The following is a 16,944-nucleotide window of genomic DNA, read 5'->3' as shown; positions in this document are numbered from 1 at the left end:
GATTTGAAGTAAAAGCCAACCTGACATGAAACCATTTGGGACTCCTGCCCGAGGCTCTCCTGAGAGGTGTCAGTCACCCTTGGCTGGGGGTGCCAGGGGAAGTGCCTTGGGCCACGTCAGCCTTGTGTGTAGATAACTGACAGCTGCTCTTATGGTTTCTCTGTCAGGGTGCCCCAAGGCTCCACATGAAATCAGGGCCCATGGACATGCAATCCTGAGAGACAGACCTTTTCCAAGAGGAGTTTGCCATCAAGAGACCCAGGAGCATCCTGCCCGTAACTGGCACCTGGCACTTGAGAGTCACTGCCTGGGCTCTGACTTCCCCAAAGTCACTCTACTGTCACAACTACACTTCTGTGGATCTGAGCAATAATCCAAACAGCACAGCAGACTGAAATCCTGAAGTGCTAGGGGCAAAGCAAGAAAAACGGGGCAGCTAAAGGAGCTAAGACGATAAATTTACTGGATGACTGAAGGACAAACAGATGTTGGCAAAGAGAACTGAGTAAACAACATATCCACTTTCTAATTAAAAATGGAAAATTATTAAAAACTAGAAGTGAAGAATCTAACTCTTCCCTTCACACCAGAATAAAGAGAGGGACAGAAGGTTAGAAATGCGAGAAACCCAAACACGCGAGGGGGAAGATGCTGGCGAGGAATCTGACCAAGCCATACAGCAGCACTCCTCTGCCTCCAGGGAATATTTTATTCAGGGCTGGTATACTCACAGGAGATTTGCACCGCCGACCATTGATCTGGGTTTATAAAAGGAAGGGGAATGTTTCTAGCACACATCAAAGGGACCTGGATTCCCTTTTTGCAAAAACACCCTAATGGTTTCAACAGAAGTTCAGACCTGTCTCCCTTTGATATATGGTTGCATACAGAATGGAAAAAGCAGTCCCAGAGCTGAGAAACTGGACACTTCCCAAGTGGGCACAAAACCCCTTTTCTAGACCGTGGAGTTTATTTAAACAGGGAACACTGCTGATGGAAAAAAATGTCTTTTCTACAAGTTTAGAGTAGCACATTCCGGGATTCTCGGAGCGCTCAGGTAAAGTGACTCTCTGCATTCTCACTCCCAAGTGGCTGTTAATTGTGCCTTTGCTACTATCAGAATATTTGATAGCATTAAAAAAGGGTCTATAAAATGTAGGCAGTTGATTCCTTGAAGCCCCCTGTGCTTCCAGGAAGCCGCAGTGTGGTGGCCACAGGAGAAGGGATGATACAGCATATTCCCATGTTTTGAAAACCGTATAGACACATTTCCTCTCCAGGATGAGCTGCTCCAGCATTTAGCAAAGCCTCCTTTCCCAAATAACACAGCAGCACTGTGGCTGCTGGAACTTAAAACATAAACCCAAGCTATTGATGTCAATAAACTCAAGCTAATGATGTCAGAGGCTATCCAAATGTTATGGAAAAGACATAGGCCTTGCATAGTATCTTGCTGGATGCTGGATCCATGCTGAACACAGGGAAGCTCTATGATAAGAGGTTCAACTCCAAGAATTAAAGTATTAGTGTTGGTGCAAATGATTGTTCCTATGACCTGATACTGGCTGCACAAAGGAGTTTCTCTAATGACAGGGTTGCACATCAAATGCACCTCTACATAACTCCAAATAAACAGTGCAAACTCAGGAACAGGAATGTAATACAAATATTTAAAGAGAGGCAATATCTGTGCACAACAGTCACATCTTACAGAAAGGAATGTTTTGCCTGAGCTAACACTTGTAAGAGTATTTCAGCTGCAGCCGTGGCCTTTGTTAGCAGAAAGCTGCAGGACACTAGAGCCTGCTGGGAGTGTGATGTGCCTGGGATCCCCTCTCCTTGGAAGGGATCACTCACTACAGCATATTCCCACTTTCCTTTATTGTCCCCATGTTCTAGACCTTGATGTGAAAAAGATAATAGTTAGCCTCTCCATGTTTTCATCTCTGGTTTTCTCCCAGTGGTACTTCCCCACAAAAGCACTAACCTAATCTGTAAGAGTCCTTCCAGACCCATATGGATTTTCCTGCTCCTGGCACACTGGGAAGACCATTCCCATGCAGAGGAGCTGTGCCCACGTGGGTAAGACCCTGGCTTCTCAGCTTTTTCCCAGTAATTTGTTCCACACTTTGTATGATGGAAGCTGAGGTTTTCAAGGTCAGACATAATAATGGCACATTTTAGACCATGTCTATCGTGTCATCACTTCAAGCAATAGGAGCACATGGAATTCAGCAGCAGAACCATAACAAAAAGTGTTCCCTGCGATGGAGAGAAAGACTGGTGGCTTTGATTGGAAGCACAGAGGACAAACCTGCCACAGAAATTCTTGCAGGTGGCACCCACCAGCTCTCAGCTTGCCCCTCTTGTGGTGTCGCACCTGAGGGTGGGATCACTGCAGTGCCCAGGGCAGGACCCCCAGAGGCTGAGCAGGAGCCCACCTCTCCCCAGCTCCATGCCACACCTCAGGGATATTTCCAGTGGACTCAGCCTGAGAAGTGCTGCCTTTGGATCCAGCACTGGTTCCTACTGGCAGCATCTGCATCTGCCTTTGCGGATCTCCCACCCGGAGCCGAGCAGGCACGTGCCTGTTTCGCCTGTCTGATCTGACAAGGTCACCCAGCTCACAGCAGTCCATACAAAGCACTTGGCTTTCTCGTCTGGTTTATTAGCTGTCACTTTGGGCACTTTGTGCTGCTTTGACTGGCATCACAGCAACTGCTTCCCTTCACGTCCTGCCTTCCAAAAGAGGCTTACGCAAGGACGGAGGGTGGGCAAGGCGAAAAGAAGGGAGGGGGGGAATAGGGCCTCCAAAGATACAGTGTGTAACACAGTGAAGAGGATGCAAACTTAAACAAATCTGGTGCCAGAAAGATTTGTTCCTTGGGACTTTCAGCTGCCTGGGAGAATTCATGTCTCCTTCCTGCTGCCCAAGATTCCAGCCGGCTCCTTCTTCAAGCGATGCTTCACGTGTGAAGTTTCCTCTCCTTAAAAATGAACAGCTGTGCCCTCCCCTCTAAGTATTCTTCCACTTCTGCCCACTACTGTGCCTCTAATTGAACCCACATGAGCCGTGCTTTCTTTTCCTGGCATGATTGATGATGCCTTTGCACAACATTAGGGAGCTGCTGGGTTTTAAATAACACCTCTTGACCAGAGCAGCAGTGGTGGTGGCTTCAAGGAGAGATGACAACAAGCAACTGAATGAGTGGGTCTTTCAGTGAAGGACAAGGGGGAGGAAAGCAGTGAAAAACAAAGGGGAGAAAGAGGGAGAAGAGAAGAAAGAGCGATGGAGTTGTCGGGGTGGGGGGGGAGGGGGTGGGAAGAAATTGGGGAGGGGGAATGAAAACATCCCGAGATCTTCTTTGTGAGAAAGATACATGAAGGATTTTGCTCTGTCACTATACAAAGCCCTTTGTTGTTGTTGCTGAAGCCCCTAAATGAGGATGAGAGAGAGCTCAAGAGTCTGTAAACAGCTCAGCTTTCTTTTTATTTTCAAGCAGCAAACAGTCTGTGCTGCACAGAGTGCTGACGGGTTTTAGGGTTTGGTGATTTTATGGAGTTTAACAGAATTTGGGAATGGGAGTTTCTCACAGGGGGAATGAATGAATGTTTTGCCCTAAGACTGATTAAAATGGTGGCTTCAGAAGACACAGAGGCCAGAAAGTGCAGAAACTTTTAAGAAGATTTTCAAAGACCCCTTAGATGTAAAAGATTGATTTGAAATGTGACTTGTGCCCCTACATCTCTGAGGTGCTTTTGAAAATTTTGCTTTTAATTCTCTCTTCACCCTTTTTTTTTTTGCTGTCTTTCATTGAAATACGGAAGACAAATATGGTTCAGATGCTAAACCAAGGTGTTTTCACTGGTCTGTGAATCATCTTCATCAGCATGCAGTGGTCATGGGCCACTGGTGTTCAGTCTGCTCTTTGAGACATTGCACCTCACCTCAGCCTTCTTCCTACCCAAGAGTGTGATACACCAACGTGTGTAAAGCTACTTTCCTTCCTTCTCTTCCTCGTGCAGCCCCACACACTGACAGTTAAATAAGAAAAAAAAGTATCTCTAGATCCTCAAATCAGTCAAACAGGCAAAATATCCAACTAGATGACAACAATGAAGCAACCAACAGCTTTGTGCAGAGTTCCTCAATCATGGCAGCAAGTCCCTCTGACCACGGACAACAAGCCACAAGCCCTTTCTCACCCCAAAATACCAGTGACTGGAAGAGGGGCTGAAGTTGGAAAGCAATTGTGGAAGGAGCACAATGCAATTTGATATGAGGACTCCAAACCACAGATTCTGGACTTTCTCAGATAATTCATATCTTGCCTGCACATTCCACAAGTTCTGCTTTGAAGCACCTGACACAAAGAAACAAAACAAGATGACAGTGAAAGAAACTGTTCCTTTTCAGCAGATCTCTGAAGAGCACAGATAAACTTCTAAAGTACGTGTTTCGTGTGCTTAGCTGACCATGAGTATCTTTAGGATGCTCCACTCCTTCCCTGATTTGAACAGTGAATGCACAGCACTGAGCAAAACAAAGCCATTGGCCTCAGGGGGTTTTACTGGTGGAAAAAAGACGAGGAAGTGCAATAGCAGACCAGGGTGAGAGGAAGTGTGTTGTAATAGGCAGTGAATCATGTTAGCTAGGGGTGCTAAAATCCTCCCCTCTTGTCATATGAGTCTGATCAAGGCTCTGAAACCAAACTTCTCAGGGCAAAACCATCCACAGTTGGCCGAGCCTCCCCAGAAGGTGATTCCTGCACTGAAATAACACGGTGCTGGGGAAGGATGTTTAGGCTGTTTTATTTGGTTTGGGACCCCTGTGTGCCCCGTGTACCCCATGTACAGATCCCTTCCAGTCAGGCTCGTCTGAGAGCTGGTTTTCTGCTCTGTAAAAATGCTCAGCTGGAGCTGGGGTTCTGGTGCTGATGCCAATTAGGATGGAAGAGGCCCAGCTCGCGGGGTCCTGTATTTGTTTTGTAATTGAGTTGAAAGGGCTGACTCATTCCCCTCCGCTCTGTCTCCCCCCTCTGCGAGCTTATGAAGAACACAGTATTTCACAAATACAGACAGGCTGCTGAGTGCGGCTGCCCCAGCCCCCCGGCCCCAGATGTGTGTGCTGCCCCAGATGTGTGTGCTGCCCCAGATGTGTGTGCTGCCCCAGATGTGTGTGCTGCCCCCACAACTTGTGAGAAGGTGCTGATGGGGGAAACCACCCCCACATCACGCTCATGGGATCTGGAGCAGCATTAGAGGTGAGAGCACAAACTGGGGTGTCTGCACCCACCTATTCCTGGGCACCCTTCTCCCAGGGACACGCCAAGGCTGGGCCATGTTGTACCTCATGCACCTCATCCACCTTCCCCAGCCTGAAGTACCTTCATTTTTTTAATGTCTAAAGACTTTTATAGTTTTCCTCAATACCACCCTCACTGCATGAAGGCATGCTGCTTTTGTAAGACATCCTCTCTAATCCATGCATTAATAAAGAGGATGGGGAGCACTGCCTGCCCCACCAGGGGAGGTTTTTGGTGATTTTTTTGGAAGCAAAAAGGTTTGGGTGTTTTTTTCTATCCCCTCTCTACCATACATGTCAGGTGTGGTTGGAAGCAGATGGACTGAAACACTGCAAAGGAGTTAAGACATTGTTAGCCTCAATCCCAGGACTAAAAAAGGAGGTATTTTGCCCAGAAATTGGTTGTGCGAAAACACAAACACCCCACTCCCAAAACACCAGGCCCGAGGAACAGTGTTTGGCTGAGTAGAGCCAGTGAGATCAAAGAAGGACTGAACACACATTTAAACTTTGTGGGTTGAAAATTTCTAAAGTTGGGGAACATCTGAGCTTTGTTCATTGTCAGTATCTCTTCCTACAGAGTCAGAGGGCTCCTATTTTGATGAGGAGTATTTGGATATGACCTTATCCCGAGGCTGAGCTGAGACTTTGGTGCTTAGGCTGGGTTATTTCTCAATTTCTCCACATCTGTTAGCTCATCCCTTGTCACAAAAAGCCCCAGGGGAACAAACCTGGCTCTTGATGAGATCATCATCCCTCTGGACGTGCAGGATGTGGCCCGTCCTGCAGCTCACGTTGCACTGGGCCCCGTTGTACCAGCCGCTGGTGCAGTTCAGCACTGCGTTCTCAATCTCCAGCTTCTGGCAGTCCGTGGCTTCACAGGAGTAGTGGACACAGCTAGGAGGGGGACAAGAAGTGGTATTTTTAGTGGATTCATTTAATTCATCCCGCAAGAGCAAGTGTGTCTGACTGACAGATTCGTCGCTCGGAGAATGCGCCGAACCCAGCCCGGCAAAGGGCTCCACACCCTCTTGTTAGGCCTTCAGAAGGACAGGGGCAGTGGCAACAGCGAGGACAGTGAAGGCAAATTACAGGTCTTGTGGCAATAGGGAAGAGCCTGCCAATTCTGCAGAATTGCTTTGTGTTCTGCAATATTCATCTGCGCTACGACCTTCCTACTCCTGTCCCATCATCCAACCACCCATCCATCCATCCCATGAAAGCACTCTCCCTCCAAGAGCAGTCCTTATGCCCCATCCAATTTCAAATCTGCTGAATTCAGGAGTGCCTGATATTGGTGGTGATAAGTGCCTGTGTGTATGTGTGAGGAGGAGTTTCTGCGACAGACGCTCTTATCTTTGAGAAACTCGATTGAAATCATCACATTCATTTTATTCCACTTCACGAGGAACACCAAACATCAGCTGTGTAGCTGTGTTGATAAGCTCTTATCAAGCTCAGCAGCATGCTGTCATTTCAGATCTCTCCAGTTGCTGTCCTGCCATCCATAAAATGTTTCCCTGGATGGAAACTGTCTGTTCTCCCTCCAGAAAATTATTGTAACATTTAGCACGACTTGTTAAAAGGGATTCTTGTTTTATTTTTATGTACACAGAGATATCTGGTTGACACAAAATCTTTCACCATCTCTGATGACCTGAGTCAAACATCATAGCACTTGTTCAAATATGAGTATGGGGCAGTCCCTCAACTAAACAGCAGTGAAAATGCTGAAAGTCTGAGAGCATGAGGGGAGATTTAGACTAGATAGAAGGAAGAAATTCTTTTACAGTGAGACTGGTAAAACACTGACACAGGTTGTCCAGAGAAACTGTGGATGCTTCATCCCTAGAAACATTCAAGGCCAGGTTGGACAGGGCTGTGAGCAACCAGATCTAGTTGAAGATGTCCCTGCTCACTGCAGAGGGGTTGGACTAGATGGTCTTTAAAGGACTCTTCCAACCTAAACCATTCCATGATTTTATGCGCAAAGACTTTTTCTGGATTACAGACAAAATTTCTGGTGTTAAGGACTCCTACAAGGAGTTTTGGCTGAAAATTAAAATGAATTTAATTTAAATAGAGTTAAATTAGTTCTGAAGAGGGGAAACACTGACTTATTTCACCATCCATGTGGGTAGGGAAGAACCTGAAATGCAGAAAATTACAGAAAGAAGGGAAAGCAAAGCATCAATACACATATTTTGAAATGGTTTACAAGCAAGCTATTCCTGTGTCCTAGAAAAAAGGGTTAACAACCACCAAAACCCTGTCCAGCTTAGTAAGCCCTGACTTAGCACGTACATGGTGTTTTGCTGTGTTCAAAACACTGTGCAGACATTATCTAATTAATTTTCATGACACCCCTGCGAGACACCTGGGCTGGTTTTGTTATCCCCATGTTACTGATAGAGAAGCACATCTGCACATGTCTCTACTGAGCTCTAGATCAGATTAAATGACAGTATTATGTACCTCCACATCTCATTTCTCTGTTCCAGACTAGTGCTATATGGGAAGTGCCCACTGCTGGTAATTTAGGGTTGCTTGTTCAGTGACGGCCCTTCCCTGGTGTGTGATGAGCCATAAACCATTTCTACATTCAAAAAGATCTTATTTCCTCACAGTGCACTAAAATATGGCCACTGACAGGACTGAGGGAGGAGGATTCCACCTCTGTGTTGGCCAACTCCATACCTTTGTATGCAGCAAACAGCGCCCTGTCCATCAGCACCACAGCCCTGATGCTCCTCTCTTCTGCAGAATGAATCATCCTCTCCCAGAGCTGACCTACCCAGAGTGATCCTGCCTTCAAGGAGGATCCCCACCCACCAGACCAAGGGTTTCACACATTCTCCAGTCATTGCAGCTCACAGCCTGACACACTGCCATGGATTTCACTTCGTACTGATCAATAAGACTGTGGATGAAATGCCATAAAAGCAAGTAGACAGTATATCCTCATGCCCAGATGGGCCTCACTGAAGGGAAATGAGGTGAGGAGAACAGCCACGTGCAATTGCCTTGCAAATGCCCAACACAGGAGTGTGAACTACAGACTTTACTCTGTTTCAGTAGCAGCTCCCCAAGCCCTACTAATCTGAATTACAAACCTTAACAACCTCATGGCACTGCCAGCTGAGTAAGTCCTCAATTGACATCAAAAAGAGTATCTGAAGTTGGATTTTGACTGAGAGCATAAGACAATGAATATTGAACCCTCCCATCATGTCCCAGTCCCACTGACCCATGAAGGTGAAATCTCGCTTTGCTCCCCTCCATTTTTTGGTTGGTGAGGCTGCAATAAAAGTTCCTCCCATGCCAGGGCTTCAGCAACAAGTAAGTTGACTCATTGAGGAAAAAAGCAAGCACTACTGCCAACCCACTCTTCTCAGAAGTACATATTGCAAACCTTGACTGCCCATTGCAAAACTCCCTCAAAATCTGAAAACCACCTCCCACTGAAGTTGGAAAAATAAAATAATAGCAGACTATTTAATCTAATACTTATGTGAATTAATGTAGCACTGAATTTGGCCTTGAATGGCTTCAGAGGGAGGGATGAGCCTAAGGAAACCTTTGCAATTTGCACAGAGGGAAATCTGGAGCAACGTCACCACAGTCAGTGGCATCGCTTTTCATTTCCATCAATGTAAAGGAGAAAAAGAATCTGGTTTCTTGAGTTCAGATCAGGACACCAGATGAGCAAGCCTGGGCTTAAAAGTCCTACAGAACTGAAACACCAGAGACAAAGGCATTAAGAAACACTTATTGTGATGTTCTTCTTTCTGTTTACAAGTCCCCTTGTGGTCTCCTGAAATGGCCAGGGAACATTTTTAGCCACCCCCTCCAGGCTCCAGATTATGCCTCGGTTAGCAGATCATCTGGGCAGCTCTCTCTGTCTGTAACTCTATATGAATGACTTCAGTGACAAACAATACAACCATTCACTTTTTGCAAAAAAACAACCACTGCCACCAAATGTTTCCAATTTAAATATTTCTGGTTCTCTAGCTACTGGTTCCAATTTGGTATCAGCTACTGTCAGCCATAAATCCCAATGAATTTTGAAGTCACGATCCTGAATTGAGTTCTGCAAATGCAGAATTAGGAAGGAGAAATGAATTATCTCCAAGTAGGAAGTTTAGACAAAGAACCCATCACATCCATTTGTGGATTACAGAAGCTCTTGCATGGGTACTGCCATTTAACAGTGGTCAATCATCACATGCTCCAGAAACTGTGCATTCCTCGGGAAAGAAACAATATAAGAGTATCTGAGAAGGAAATCACTTGGGCTTTAACTCATGTTGATTCCTGGCATAGGAGAGTTTATCCTGTTTTCTTGCAATCAATATTGTATGACTTCACCAAAACTGCCTGTTTCAGGTCATCCCTGCTCTATCCTAAATCCCCCAAATTCCTGGACAAAAGCTACACAAGGGACCCAAGGACCACTCTAACGATTTACTTGAACAAGTGTTGGTGTCTGGGATATTCCCTGACAAGTGTTTATTTCACTAGGTCCACTTCAGGATTCACTTGTTCCTTTCCTTCCCCTGGCAGTGTACAATTTCCCAAAACAACATCTTCACACCGAGGCGGGTGCAAGGAGCAGTGGATTTCTTGCACACATTCCACTGCATGTTAAAAACAGATCAAGGCAGACTGTTTCAATGAAGTAAAAAGCCCTGAATTGAGTTAGCTTCACATGTAGGCTGAAGTTCTGAGCCAGTTCTTTATTCAAATCCATTCTGCCCATCCCTAAGCTAAACGAGCTCAGTCATTAGGCTCTAAATCTGTATTTCTTTGTGCCAATATTGGCCCCAGTTCAGCAAGGCACTTAAATATGTGCTTAACTTCAAAAGCACAGTTAAGTCCCACTGATAGATTTGACTACAGGGGGATGTAAGCAAATAGCTGAGGGCTTTGCTAAATTGGGGCCTTAGTGACACAATCCTAGAAACATTTGTATTTTAACATGTTTATAGAAAATTATAACAATTAAGTGGAGCTCTTCCTTCCTCACATAAAAATAATTCAGGACTTCCTCTTTCAAGAAGCTTACAGCAGCCAAACTTTCTTTTCCTAACCCCAGGGTCAAGCACTTTTCCAAGAACTCATCTTAACATGGTGCCTTAATTATTTGTTTCCTCCATGAGAGCTCTGACACATAGATATGACAGGTGAGCATAAAAACTTCCTTGTTGTGAGAAGAGCCACATTGTTATCTCTTGTGTATGGGAAAAACTCCTTTTTTGACACTCTGGGACAGGCTGGGCTGGAGATCTGAACTGCAATTTGGTTTTGTTCTAAGCCACCATACATTCAACTCACACATGTCTAGCCTTCTGAGGGGGTTTCCCAAGAGGTTTATCCTTACAACAGGTTTGTATTCTCCTCTCTAAAGGTTCATCTAAAGGCAAGAGCGGGTTCTTTCTCTCTAAAACAAATAAAAATGCAGTATTTTGAAAAGCAGATGTTGCCAGCCCTGTTCCATGCTGTAGAAATAAATAAAAAAATATATGAACTACAAAGGTGGCAATGAATTTGTGTTAGTCAGTCTTCAGCTAAAAGACATCATCTCTTTGTATTAACACAAAATCTCAAAGAATGCCTTCCCAAATCCTGAGGGCTGGGTGGGAACTGGTGAACCTGTGCCACTGGAAAGGATCAAGCTTTTTCCTAAAGAGGTGTTTGCCCTCAAATCTGGTGTCATGAGAGCGACCAAAAGGATGGTATCACCTATGGTCCTTCTGACAGCAAGCCCCTACTTCAAACTGAAAGAGTCAGAACGCAGCTAAACACAGAGATTTACAGAAAATACTCCCTCCAACCCCAGGTAAGCTCTGGGGGAAGGAGAAACACGAGCCAGCAAGTCCCCACCAGCGTCAGGGCAAATCCTCCTCGGGGACCAGCTCTGCCTCCAGCCTGCCTGCCCCCCGTTGTGTGAGTTGTTCCTGCCTGGGGGGGTCCATATTGAACTGATAAAGCTCTCAAAGCCCCGTCACCCTGCCAGCTTGGAAGTGGGACTGTGTCCCTGGGCGTTTGCAGCCCCACAGGTCTCCCTGCCAGACTCTGTCCAGGCAAACAAAGAAAACGCATCGCCTTCCACTTTAATAAAAGCCAAATGATGCCGTTTGCCAATTACCAAAATGGGGCGAAGGTTAAAAACCCATTGAATTATAACACATGTCACGGACCAAAGCTTCTATGATTAACAGTTCTGTGAGAAATTCATTAATTTCACCCGAAGCAAGCTGACAGAGATTGTGCTTAATGACAGAACGCAGGGCAGGGGAAAGGCGGCCGAGCCGGGAAAGAGAAAGCTGCATTAATTCACAACAAAAAGAGACGAGGAAACCCTTTTTTAACCCTTATAAAAAGGAGAAGGAGGGAAAAAAAAAAAAAAAAAAACCACAACAGGAGTTGTAAAGAGCGGTTGCATTTGTTCTGCGGCTGAAGATTTATCTTCATCATTTCTTGTTGGGGAAGCAGACAGCAGGAGAGAGCAAGACAAAGAGAAGAGTTGGAGTGGGCTACGTCTCCCTGGGGCTTCTTTGGGGCAGTGAAGGGTGAAGCTTGGAGGATGGCTTTCCATGGAAGCGAGGGCAGGTGATGGTGTGGTGGCCAGGGGTGGGTCTGGACCCCCCCCCTTGTCAAACACGCAGGTGTGCACATGCATGGAGGGGGGTAAACCCAAAATCTCCCCTGCAGAAGCAATTTTGAAGCCATAACAGAGAGTTTGTGCCAAGATTTAACCAAACAAAGGAAAGGGAAATCTTTTTGCTGCGCTGTCCAGAAAGCACAAGGTGCTGTACCATGTGGGGCATGAAGACTGGAGAGCTGTGAGCAGCCTGTGGGGCTTGTCTTCAGTAGGAACATGGAGCTAATGGGGGGTTAGGAAGATGGAAACTCCTGAAACTCGCAATTCTGACAGCTGAATTGAGGTGTCTACCCGGGCTTTCATGCCTCCTGACTGCAGTTTCCAGGAGAGGAGCAATGGCACCAGGTGTGATGGAGAAGAAGACAGGTCTGGTGACCACAGCAGGGAAATGCCACGGAGGGAAAGCAGCACTTCACAAGAACTGCCCTGCCAGGGATGAGAGACCTTCCCCCCAGGAATGTTTCCTACCCAGTGCAAAAGACAAAACCCTGATTTTTGAGAACTGCTCTCAAAGGCAGCCCTGGTGCACCAGGGGTGGGAAATTACACCTCTGCTTCTTCACACCCAATTTCACCGTCCACGCCACAAGGCTGCACAGGAAATCATAAAAGTATAATAATTTGAGGTATAAAGTAGAAGAGAAGAACTACCTAGGCCTGAGGATGAAATGTGGAAATAAAGCCTGTCATTTTTACAGCACATCTCCAGCAGTGAGGGAAACTTCTGCTGAAAACGAAAAAAGAGCCCGTGGTCAGCGGCAGCAGAAAAAAAAACCCAGCAGATGGAGAGTACAGAGTAGGTTTTTTCTCAAACTCTCTATAAATGTCTTTAGGAGGATGGAATGGATTTTCAAAAGAAGTAATGATGACTGAGGGTACCTATAAAGTTCAATGGGACTTTTACATTTAAGCTCCTTTTTCTCTAAAATATTAACTAGAATACATACTTCAAGAAAGAAGAGTGAGCACATGTTTTATTTTCAGTTATTAAGTTTTCACTAACCCATGGGAGGGATCCATTCACCTTCAAAATAAAGGCTGTGTTAACTTTTAAGGGCCGATATATTTCTTTTCCCTCTCAATTTTAATATCTGCACCCTTGCCTAGAAGTGTCTGTATCTGGCTATAAATCCTCTCCAAGCAAAATAATTCTCCTTGAACAGAGAGAAATAATACCTCTTGTAGAGACAGAAGCCAAAAGCAGGCAAAAATATCCATGTTGACCTAAGGAAAATGAAAGCAGTCAAATTGATGCTTACACATAGGAGGGAAAGTTCCTTTAAAAATTAAATAAATACTCTAAAATAGGCAAATCCAACCAGAGGGGAAAAGGGGAGAAGGGAAGGATTGGCAGTATGGAACTGGCACTCCAAGGATGGGGAGACCATGAGCACAGCAGGTAGAAAGAAAACCCTTATCCAGCTTCTCAGCTGGTTAAGAATAACTTTTAAAAAAATCTCTCCTATGTTCTTCCTGGATTGGGTAAAATATCCAAGGAAAAGGACAGCAGTGACAGCAAAGGTGTCACCAATTTCCTGGCTGCACAACTTAATGCACAGCTTTCTCTCCACCTCAGATACCTGAACTGCTTGGAGTTTCTTGTACAGAAGAAGGCAGATATGGTCACCTCAAATGATCTTATCACAGAGCAAATTGGGGATTCTCCACTGTACACTGTCACCAGTGGAAAAATCCCACTGTTTTCAGTGGCCTTTGGATCAGGGCTTTACTTCAGAGAGTTTCTGGTTCCTTGACAGACATGGGAAACTTTATGACAAATCCAGAATTGAAATATTCCTTTGAACAAGTGAGGCTCGGATGAAAGTTTTTGAGAGCAAGGGGCTGAGAGGGTTCAGTGCATCCTGAAAACAAAACAATGCCAAAAAAAAAAAAAAAAAATCAAGAAGAAAAATAAGAGGGAAAAGGCGGGTGATTCTTCCCCAAGAGATTTCTAAAGGTTGGTTTGCTGGGCTGCAGAGGCTCACTGAAGCTTTGCCTTAGGGGAATGCATTTTTTACTAAGGAAATAACTTTCTAAACACAGAGCACTTCTAATTCCATAAGTGAACAAATGGTTCAATTCCTACTGAAAACTTGAGAGGGAGGAGGAATGTGGTCTCAGCCCCTCAAGATCCCTGTTGCTTCTCACCATCTCCTTCCAGTGGGTTTTTCTCACTCTTTTTCTGTCCCAGTCCTGCAATGGGAATTGGCCAAACTTCCACAACCAGACTTCTCATCTGAAACCTGATCCTGCTGTCTTTGGGCCTCTGAATTTAAACAACCTATTGCACAGAATGATCAGACGCCTTGAATCTAGGTCAGAACACACTGACTGGATTGATTTAGCTATAGATATGCTCTTCTTTTTTTTTTTTTATTTTATTTTCCCTTCCCTCTCCCCCTTCTCACCCTCCCGCCTTTCCTGGAATAAAAGCAGGCCCTCAAAACAAGCCAGAACATTATCAAAAAACCTGACAGCTTGCTTAGGAGACTGAGCAGAGGTTTGCTGGGATATGCAACTTGTTTTACTATTGCTGCCGCTATGGTATGACGACTGCTCACAACTTTGAATTCACAAAGGAAGAAAAAAAAAATTATTCTTTCAGGGGTTTTGCTAAATTCTCTCCTCTTCTTTTCACTGCCTCTCTGAAAGGATCCATGGAGCTGCCGCACCAGAGGCCAGGAAAGGTCACAATCTCTGTGGGATGCTGTAAAGCAGAGACTGAGAGGGGTTGGTGGTGATCTATTGATGTGTCTGTAATAACAACAAGAATAAAACGGTAGCCATAAACCTTTCATCCTGGGGGGTCCCACAGAGCTTTTCAGAGCGGGGGGCCGGATCCAGAGGGGTGCTGAGGGCCCTTGCCCGGCCGTAAAGGCCCCGCAGATCGCCGATGGCCACGGATCTGCTGAGCACCTGGCAGGATCCGGCCCTGCTGGGGCACAAGCATCACTTTGTCTCCACGCAGTCGCTTCTGTGGGAGGTCCCCGTGGCCCTTCGGCGGCACAAAGCGGTTTGGGTCGGAGCGGTGCCGGGCCGGGGAGCGCACGGAGAGTTAACTGGCCCCCAGTTCCGAGTTCGGGATAAAGGAGGGGAGGAGAAAGGAAGAGGAAATAATTCACTAACGGCATCACCCCCCGCGCGGGTTAAATGTCCCATCCATCCCGATCAATGAGAACGCTGCCGCCGGGGTTTTTCGGCGGCCACACAAAAGGGTCAGCAGGGTTCAGCTGCTGTGCCCCTCCTGCCTCCCCCTGACCCCCGGCCGGCGCGGGGGGCGGTGGGTGGCGAGGCAGAAGGAAGGGGATGACAGGCTCACCTCTGCTCCGCCGGGCTGTAGGTCTGTCCTCGCTGGCAGCTGCTGATGGTGATGGGGTCGAAGTTGTGGAAGGAACGCAGGGCCACCCCGGAGATGGCCACAAACTGGGAGCTGAAGCTAATGAGGACAGCCTGGGTGTGATAAAAAGGGTGACTGAGGTCATGGATGACGGGGATAATCAGGGGATTGTTCCTGCAGCTCAGGACGTGGACACCTGCCAGAGGAGAGACAAGATCAGAGGAAGGGTCAGACTTAACACAATTGCTTCCCGAAGCCGTGGGCACTTCAGAGGCATTTCACCCACAGGAATGGCCCTATAGAGCTGAAAAGTTATGGTAAGCTGCCTGGAGGGGCTTCCCAAATCACTCTGGAGAGCTTAGTGGAGAAGTATATCCCTCCAGACAGCTGAAGAAAGGCTGCCATTCTCTCCACAAGCGCGGCACAGGCTCTCAGAGCCGTTTCTTTAGAGCGCAGCTACGTTTCTATTGTGCCCCGTTAAATCAGGAGCAACCATCACGGAGGAAGCAGAGTTGCACTATTGTCAAACTGGTCTGGGAGAGGACAGTTGGAGCCTTTATCCAGCGCATCAAACAGTGCCGGCAGGCTGGGTGGCTTTGTGCACCAGGGGCAGGGCACCAGTGGCTTGTTTGGAGCTGTGCATGTCATTAGCACTCAGTGGTAAACTTCTCTGCATGAGCTCTACACTAAATGTGCCCACTTTTGATTTATTTTTTTTTTTTTTATACGGTTTTGAGCATTAGGTTATCTTGCTCTTGGGTGGAAAAGGCAAAGATGGTGCTGGAGAGAGAAATGAGGGTGATGGTCCCACTGAGGATTTTGCAGGGGATCTCACTTGAGAAGGAAACAGTGCCTTGGGAAAATAAAAATGTCTCAAGGTTGAGGTGCACGGAAACACCAGAGAGCTGGAAAGGAGACTTCTTAATCCCTTTTCTCCAGCAGACGAGACACTCAGTGAGAGCTGGGGAGAATTTCCCACCTTCAGGTAGAAGCAACCTGAATTCAAATGGGCCAAATCCATCTCGAGGGGTAAGGCAGAGGACAGACAGGTGTCTGCTGGCCTCAAAATTCATTAATTGAGATTTATGGCCTGACGCTGCCTGCAAAGCCCGGCCTCTGCAGCTCCGTGGCATCACTCCGAGAATCAGCTTGGCTCCAGATCCATTTGCTTCACTGGAACTCCCCCAGCAATGGCTTTGGCCCAGGCCCTTTGGCTACCCTGATACACTTACAAATTTGAAAATAAAGTAAACTCTATCTGCATGTTTAACTGGCTCAGGGATTTCTGTTATTATTACTTTTTTTTTCCCCCAGTTTGGATTTCTTGACTCAAAGGGGGAAGAATAAAAAAGTTTTCATTTTTCTCCTTAGAAAGTGATTTCCTGTGAATTAAGACAGACTTTTTTACCACGCTCTTTAAAACTTTTATCTCCCACCCTCTACTTAAAAAAATCTTCCTGTAATAAAAAATAAAAAATAAAAAATAAAAAATAAAATAAAAAAATTTAAAAAGCAACTCTCTTTTTGTTTTGGTCTTCACCTGACCCTGGAATAACCTCCCTGTCTACTTGCCTCCCACAGGCCTTTTGATATCAGCTCCTTGTGGAACGGTGCACGTTTCTCACTTGCAAACAGG

At 46.1% G+C, this 16,944-nt stretch overlaps 1 protein-coding gene across 1 annotated transcript in view; it reads right to left on the bottom strand.

Annotated features, from left to right (window-relative positions):
- PAPPA (pappalysin 1) overlaps positions 1-16,944 on the bottom strand; it is a 177,626-nt gene that overhangs the window by 38,408 nt on the left and 122,274 nt on the right. The window contains exons 13-14 of the mRNA XM_050319756.1: positions 15,291-15,504; positions 6,037-6,202 (exon numbers count right to left, since the gene is read on the bottom strand). Of these exons, the coding sequence (XP_050175713.1) occupies positions 6,037-6,202; positions 15,291-15,504 (380 nt within the window). The remainder of the gene's footprint in view (positions 1-6,036; positions 6,203-15,290; positions 15,505-16,944) is intronic.

The sequence above is a fragment of the Myiozetetes cayanensis genome, unplaced genomic scaffold (assembly GCF_022539395.1).
Source record: "Myiozetetes cayanensis isolate MyiCay16 unplaced genomic scaffold, myiCay2020 scf23, whole genome shotgun sequence".
Lineage (NCBI taxonomy): Eukaryota > Metazoa > Chordata > Aves > Passeriformes > Tyrannidae > Myiozetetes > Myiozetetes cayanensis.
The sequence above is the reverse complement of the archived record's forward strand: the minus strand, read 5'-3'. Positions and strand labels throughout refer to the sequence as shown.